The sequence below is a fragment of the Rhinolophus hipposideros genome (genome assembly GCF_964194185.1).
Source record: "Rhinolophus hipposideros genome assembly, chromosome: X".
NCBI lineage: Eukaryota > Metazoa > Chordata > Mammalia > Chiroptera > Rhinolophidae > Rhinolophus > Rhinolophus hipposideros.
In genome coordinates this window covers 23,713,570-23,721,197 of record NC_138046.1, presented here as the reverse complement: position 1 = coordinate 23,721,197, position 7,628 = coordinate 23,713,570, and the positions used below count along the sequence as shown (strand labels likewise).

The 7,628-nt window shown below is 39.3% G+C and overlaps 1 protein-coding gene and 2 pseudogenes across 3 annotated transcripts; all 3 read right to left on the bottom strand.

The window, feature by feature from the left end:
• Positions 1 to 3,966: 3,966 nt before the first annotated feature.
• Positions 3,967 to 4,485, bottom strand: LOC308494985 (ubiquitin carboxyl-terminal hydrolase 26-like; annotated as a pseudogene). The gene has a single exon. The product of its transcript is annotated as a ubiquitin carboxyl-terminal hydrolase 26-like (transcript).
• Positions 4,486 to 4,858: 373 nt separating this feature from the next.
• LOC308494983 (ubiquitin carboxyl-terminal hydrolase 26-like) lies at positions 4,859 to 5,954 on the bottom strand (the record flags this gene model as incomplete). Its single annotated transcript, XM_081042996.1, is given in 3 exon segments — positions 4,859 to 5,602; positions 5,605 to 5,732; positions 5,735 to 5,954. Coding segments are annotated over 3 exon segments (1,092 nt in total).
• A 34-nt stretch (positions 5,955 to 5,988) lies between these two features.
• LOC308494982 (ubiquitin carboxyl-terminal hydrolase 26-like) lies at positions 5,989 to 6,654 on the bottom strand (annotated as a pseudogene). The gene has a single exon. The product of its transcript is annotated as a ubiquitin carboxyl-terminal hydrolase 26-like (transcript).
• Positions 6,655 to 7,628: the final 974 nt, after the last annotated feature.

The window sequence follows — 7,628 nt, the reverse complement described above, 5'->3', positions numbered from 1 at the left end:
TCTGTGTGGTGAACACACAATGGGATTTATAGACGATGTAATACAGAATTGTACACCTGAAATCTATGTAAATTTACTAACAATTGTCACCCCAATAAAATTAATTAAAAAAAAAACATAAAAAAGAAACAATGGCTTTTGCTAGCTCCTTCGTCCAGCAGAAAGCTGCCACTCCAGCCATTACCCTGAGGCCAGACAATTCAGTTCCTCTGCGTATGTGCCTGGCACCTTTTGAGCTGCTGCCCCATTGCTGGAGCTCAGAACAAGTGAGTCTGTCAGCAAGTAAGTCTGTGTGTGGGCCCTTTAAGAGGAGCACTTGTGACTGCAGCCACCCTTTTCTCACTCAACCACAATCTACACTGCTTTTCACAACCCCAAGTTATAGGGTTTCTCTCCTCACTAGTGGAACCCTGGGCTGGGGAGCCTGATGTGGGGTTGAGACCTCTTGCTCTTCGTGAGGGGTGCTCTCCATAGCTGAGATATCATTCCCGATTTTTAGTGGTTACCCACAAATGTGGGACCAGTTTGTTCTGCGTCTTTGTTCCTCCTACCAGTCTCAAGGTGGCTTCTTCTATATATCCTTAATTGTAGAATTTTGGGTTCTGCTAGACTTCCGGCGATTCTAAATGATAGTTGTGTTACCAGGAATGATGTTGTATCTCAGCTCTGTCTTCTTGAAGGAAAGATTTCAGTCAAGAGACAGTTTGTGCAGCATAGAACAGCAAGTTCATTAGTGAAAGCAAGTACACTCCAAAACACAGAGCGGGCTGACCCAAGGGAGGGAAGCATCCTCTCCTTACATTGTGTGTGAGTTGTCATTTCTATGGGTAAAATTGTCTCACCCTTTCCATCTCCAGTACCTCTCATTCTCCCAGCTGGTATGCATCGTATTCCCTTCTTGCTCCCAAGGTTGTCTGAGCTCATTACAGTGGCCCTGAGAAGCAGGGTGTACTTTCTGATAAGCAGAATGGTTTCTTTCTCTCTCTAGCTTCTAACAATACATCCTTTTGATTTAGGGGCATGTGTGAGCCTGGAGTCCTGCTGGGCTAGTAAGGCACTGGTGCCCTAAGTGAGGGCAACTGCAAGGAGTCTTGACCTAAGTAAGAGCTGCAGCATGGGGCTTTCTAACTAAAGCTAGGTCTCTCCTTCTCCTGCTCATTTCTATCTAACTACCTACCCTATCAGTTGTACTGTAGTTTAGTTATAATTTTGATGTGGTCGTGAGCAGAGGTAAGAACAGCATTTACCTACTCCACCATCTTGACCAGAAATCTGCCAGTCATTGATAAACTTTTAAATCTATATTCTAAGAGAAGTATGGTAAAAAGCCATTTTCTGCATCTTTAGACCCAAATCTGAAACAAGATTTGGAAAGCACCTCCAAACAGCTTATATCACTTTTTAAAAACTGGTTTCATTCTTGGACATATCAAGCTTCTTTATAGGTAAGTCACTGGGAGGCCACTTCACAGCCTAAAGAGGGACTTGCCTCGAGGTTAGTGAGAACTCCCCTCCCTCTCTGTAGTCTTTGCACCTAAAATTATGTTGTTTTTAAATCATTAAGTCTGTGGTAATTTGTTACAGAAGCAATAGAAAACTAATACACTAAGTGTCAAAGATTCAGTTTTTATAGCCATGGATTACCTAGAAATCTGATATGTAAATTAGAGAACCAATTAAAATGCATAATAAATAACAACCACTCACTGAAGTATTATTTTAATATTTTATTTGAGATATAACAGGTAGATAGTATATAGCCACTCATTGTGCATTCAGAATTTCTTCTCACAGGGCAATGATGGATTCCACCCAAGCAATCTATCCAGGACAGTTCCTCCTTGTCATGGATACCCCAATCATTTTCTTCACCTTTTCACTTGCCCTACATTTGGAAGTGCTGGTTGCTGAAGAGCAGCATATTCAGGATGTATAATACACTATACTCCACACCAAAAAAAAAAAAAAAAAAAGTCAAATCCCTTAAAACTATCGGAATCTTCATTTTCCTTTCAAAACAAAGTAACTTTTCCTTCACTCTTACCAAAATTCCTGCTTTGATGCCTATGTAACTGGGCTCCAATTTAACTATGCTAGAGAAGCCAAAAGCCTAAAATTGGAAAACCAAACTGTCACTCTCCTCCTGTAAATGTAACTCCAGACTTATCCTTCAATCCCTCCAGCTGCAGAAGTACTACACAAGTTGAACAAATCTCTCATTACTATGTCTGTAACATCTTCTTCCATGAGAGTGATTAATTCAACCTATGGATTCCCCCCACCCCATCTACCTCTGCAATCTTCAGGTCCCATTCAGACCTTCTAGATACAACCCATTCTGAACAACAGAATTCCCAAACTTTGGAATCTGGTTTTCCCCTTAGCGGGCATTTACTAACTTCCCTACACACCACTAAATTCCAGTTCATCTCTTTAAAGGCCTTTGGGATTAAGAGCATCAACGAGCTCTTGGATTAATACAGCTATACTAAGACCATAGCCCATGGTCTATTACCACAAGGGGGGGATAACCATGTTTGTAAATCTAGGACCGAAAATTCAATCCTTCAGTGTAATGTGAGATAGCCTTTTAGTACAAGTAATTTGTTCATAACCAAGGTACAAGGCATTATAGACTCTGCCTCAAAGTCAAGAAAAGGTTAGGTTACAGAGATGGTACATGTTTAATATCAGAATTACTAAATCCCTGAATCATATGGAGCTCCAACAGAATATGAGCACCCAGGACTCATGAAGCTTTTACCCAGAGGCAGATCATATTCAAGCACAATTTTTTGATGTATCAAATCAGTAACAAGTAAGACTTTCAAATCCTACAAGTCCACTTTAAAACATGTACTTCTTACTCATTGAAGAAATAAGGCCACCATGCAATGAGGTAGAGAAAAGCAAAATAAATACGAAATTAGTCTTGCAGTGTTGAACAAGATTGTTCAAGGCTTCAGATAAAGTTCTGGTAATCGATGTTCCTTTGAGGAAACGTAAGCGCCCCTCTGAGAAGACCAAAATGGCACGATGGGCTCAGATCACGAGAACAGCTTGTTAACAAAAAGGAAAAGTGGGTCAATTTTTTGAGGGCAGATCAACTTCTCCATCCCCAAGGTTTAAACTTGATGGTATATAGACCCTTTGGCATAGAGGAAAAGGAGGACTTTAGCAAACAATTTGGAGACTTGAACTGGTGTTCAGTCTCATCTACATATGCCCAAGAGGATTCGTAAGTTTCCCCCTTTATTTACTATTTATTGCCAGAATCCCAGCAACTATTTTTTTTTTTTTGGCCAGGGCCTCAACTGTTTTGTTTTGTTTTGTTTGCCAGGAGTCCATTAACTATTTTTCCATCAAATTGATGAGTATGACCAGCAGAAGAGTGATTCTTTTGTGTGTTTTTTGACATTAACATGTTTACAAATGAAAGGCATACATGAATATAAGAAATAGAAAATGTAATCAAACCCCTTTACAAAATGTAAACAATTCAAATATACAACAGCAAAGTACACCAAGATACTCTACACGCTACAGTAGTGGTTCCCCGACTTTCTCAAGCATCACAATCTCCATGAAATTGCTACCCAACTCCAGAATTTCTGAATAAGTGGGTCTGTGGTGGAATCCAAGAATTTGCATTTTTAACAAGTTCCTCCATGTTCTTGGTGCTGCTGGTTCAAGGACTACACTTTGAATCCACTGCATTAGAATACGGAAAGCATAATTTTAGTCTAGTAGGAGAGAAGAATGCTTATCAGTCAGACCTGTGGGATTGAGGTGTCTGTAACAGGGTTAGAACAGAAATTTCCCAGTAAGTGTTTCTGCTTTGAACTTTGATCCTGAATAGTAGCTGCCTCTTCATCTTTAGCTAAAGTTCAGAGTTTTCCTTCTATAGAGGAAGTGGTAGTTAGTGAGGCAGTTGAGCAGATCTGTGCAACCAGTAGTCTGTTTCTCTTATTCCTTCTGAGGGTTCTCTCCTGCCTTTGTGCTATGAGGCTGGGAGTTCTCTTGCCTTTTCAACAGCTCTTCAAAGATCTCGTTGTGCATATAAAAGAAGACATACCCGGTGGAAAGCTTAGCCTTCTGTATAGAAACCTCTTAGATATTTGACACCTGCATATCATTGTAAATAAACTAAACTTGCCTCTCAAAGTCATAGGCATCACTGATATAATGGCCTGAATTTATGGTCTTCCCCAAATGGCTGATAACACCAATCAGTTAATATGCATAACGATCTTTCATCTTGGAATTTCTTTTTGGTTTCTTGACTTCAGTTTCTGTCTTCTCCTTATCTAAAAAGTCTTTGTTTCCAAGGTTTTTATCAGAACCCAATGCACTTAGGAAATTCACATTGGTCTCCTAGAAACTTAATTCTGTAGGTCTTCTGAGATTCTCTGTGTACCATGGGGCATCTGGCTTGGGAAGGCTTTGAAGCAGTGCCTGCTAAAGGGCTTGTTCACAGATTTTCATTCTTTTATATTCAGCTACTTTGGGGGACTCTTCTGAAATTGTTTTTTTTTTTTAAATCTTCATAAAATTTCTTAGTAGTCTTAGCAACACTCTTAACATCTATAAATGTATTGGTTTTCTCCTATTTCTTTAGTGTTTAATTTCCAGGCACTTCTTGGAGATGAACTTCTGCAGGATATGTGTCTGGGCCACTGATGGGTTTACCTGCACCTTCACAGATCACAGAAAGGTTGGTGTCTTCCAGAGCACACGTTAAGCCAGCTGCTAATAGCTCTTTTATAATGGTTGTACCATATTCTGAGTTTACCAATTTGGACCCTGTTATATTCAGTTTAGAATATTTCCCCAGGCCTTTTTGCTGCTGTTCTCCGCTTCACCCCAAAATCTGGTCTTTTTCTGATCCAATGTGTGGATCCAGGGAATCCTTAGATTCTGAGGTCAACTTTGTTGAAGGTATCAATGAAATGAGGGTATCACAATGTATCTTTTGAAAGATCTTTAAAAATTGGAAATTCCTAATATGCACATTCTTGCTCAAGGGAACAGGTGGTCTGGTATTTTCATTGCAATAAGAAGACAACTTTAGACATTTAGAAACATTGACTTCCTGGACATCCTTCCTTAACAACCAAGACTCATTAAAGCTATAGAATTTCAGATGAGCAATAAGGATCCTGGGTAGCCTACTGAATTTGTGCACTGCAACAAAACTCTTGTGGTTACACTTCCCACATCTATACTCAAGCTCTTCTCCTTCAAAGAAAAGATCAACAGTAGATTGAATAGACAAAGGAAGTATTTTTGTTCCTTGGGGAAGGTTGATGGAGAGATAATTACTCACTTCTGTCTTGAGAACAACTTGACCACAGGCTTTACAAATAATAAAGTGCAGCAACTCAAACTCAAAATTAGTGATGACAGGACAAATGAGCACGTTGGTGGCAGCAGTGCCAGCAAAAACCTGTTGAGGTGAATTTTCTTCCTCAGATTCAATTTTAGTCTTACAAATTTTGTTTAGTTTTCCCATGTTCTCTCTCATCTGATATAAACAGAGACCTAAAAACTCATGAGCATCATTCTGTATGTTGCCAGAGAACACCTCTGCAGCTATTGAAATGTTTGTTTTTTAATACTGACAAGTAACTTCATCTTCATTTTTATGTTGTAAATATCTTTCAAAATAAGCAGGTGTGTCATGCACATGCTAAGAACATCAAAAGGAACTGTACCCCATGGAAAATCTGATACAGTAAATCATAGGCAAATGATGGAATTGAAAACAGGGACTGTAAAACGGCACTCATATAACAGGTGTTTCCCAAATTGGGGCGGCCTTGCCATAGTTTCTCTGGGTAAAATTCAAAGGTTATCTCCATTCTGTCCCACTCTGGGTCACCTTCACAATACACTGGTTTCAACAGAAGTGCCAAATATGTTTTCTGAGAGAGTCTGGAGAAGAGCAATGCCATTTACAGAAGGGTTTTCAGTAGAATTGGTTTTGAATTAAATTCCAAATTTTAATTTCATGATCTCTTCTAACTCTTTTAACTTCAATACTTTCTTTTCATTGGGATTGGATTTATTTTTTCTTACAGATTTATTCTTTTTCCAGAATTTCTCATTTATCTCTGAACCAGATGGTAGCATCCATTTTCTCTTCTCCCAACTATTTTTCAATAACTCTTTGCAGGTAGGGGTTGATGATTTTGATGTACACAAAGGCATCTTCTGAAGGTCAGGTGTTCTGCTTCCTTCTCCTATATCAAAAGATTTGCGACTTGACTTCTTGTGCACTTTGTGAAATGTTGTGCTGGTAAAATCACCCCCCTCCCTATCAGGTCCCATAGGTGGGGGAAGATTATTTGGATGGACTCTATCTAGGAACATCTTCAACTCTTCAGCATTTCTGGAGGATAATCTTTTAATAAGCAGGAAGCTATTATTTTGGAGTGTTAAATACAGGTGATTTTGTTTTTCTTCATACGATTTAAAGACCACATTTTCAATATTATTACTTAGCTGAAAAGTTATATATACTCCAGCTGAAATAGACCACCAATTTAACTTTCTTCTTTCCTTCCACTATTTCAATGAATGCTTCTTTTGACCTAGACATATCAGTCTCCTGGTCCATATTTGGACAAAACCATGTACCATTAGAGCAGCCATGTTTTCTTTACAAATATGAGCTCTGACAATTAAGTTCGCAAACTCATCCTAGAAAAAGTGCTACATACCTCATTGCTGAATATCACCACGGGTCACCTTTGAAGTACTCCCTTTGGGAAGCTATGCACTGACACCAGTACCTAGTCCACGCTTCAAAGCAATTTTGGAACTCTTTTTCTGGAATGGCCGTCAGAGCTGTTGTTGTATTATCCCTGATGTCATGAATGTCATCAAAATGTCTTCCTTTCAATATTTCCTTTATCTTTGGGTAAAGAAAGAAGTCATTGGGGGCTAGATCAGGTGAGTAGGGAGGGTGTTCCAATACAGTTATTTTTTTACTGGCTACAAGCTCCCTCACAGACAGTGCTGTGTGAGCTGGTGTATTGTTGTGATGCAAAAGCCACGAATGGCTGGCAAAGTTCAGGTTATTTTTGTCTAACTTTCTCATGCAGCCTTTTCAGCACTTCCAAATAGTAAACTTGGTTAATTGTTTGTCCAGTTGGTACAAATTCATAATGAATAAACCCTCTGATATCAAAAAAGGTTAGCAACATCGTTTTGACTCTTGATTTGGACTGATGGAACATTTTGGTTATGGAGAATTGGCTGACTTCCATTGTGCACTTTGACACTTTGTTTCAGGGTTATATTGGTACACCCGTGTTTCATCACCAGTGACAACACGGCCCAAAACATTGTCTTGCCTTTCTCAAAGGTCAAGGCAAACTTCGACTCTCCTTTGCTTTTGTTCATCGGTGAGCTCCTTTGGGACCATTTTTACACACACCTGTCTCATGCTAAGATTTTCAGTTAAGATTTTCCTAACTTTCTCTGTTGATGTTTACTTGGTCTGCTATGCTTCTCACAGTCAGCCAACGATTTTGATGCACAATTAGATGAATTTTTGCAGTGTTTTCGTCAGTTCTGCTCGTTACAGGCCACTCTGACCTCTCTTCATCAGTGACATGTTCTCT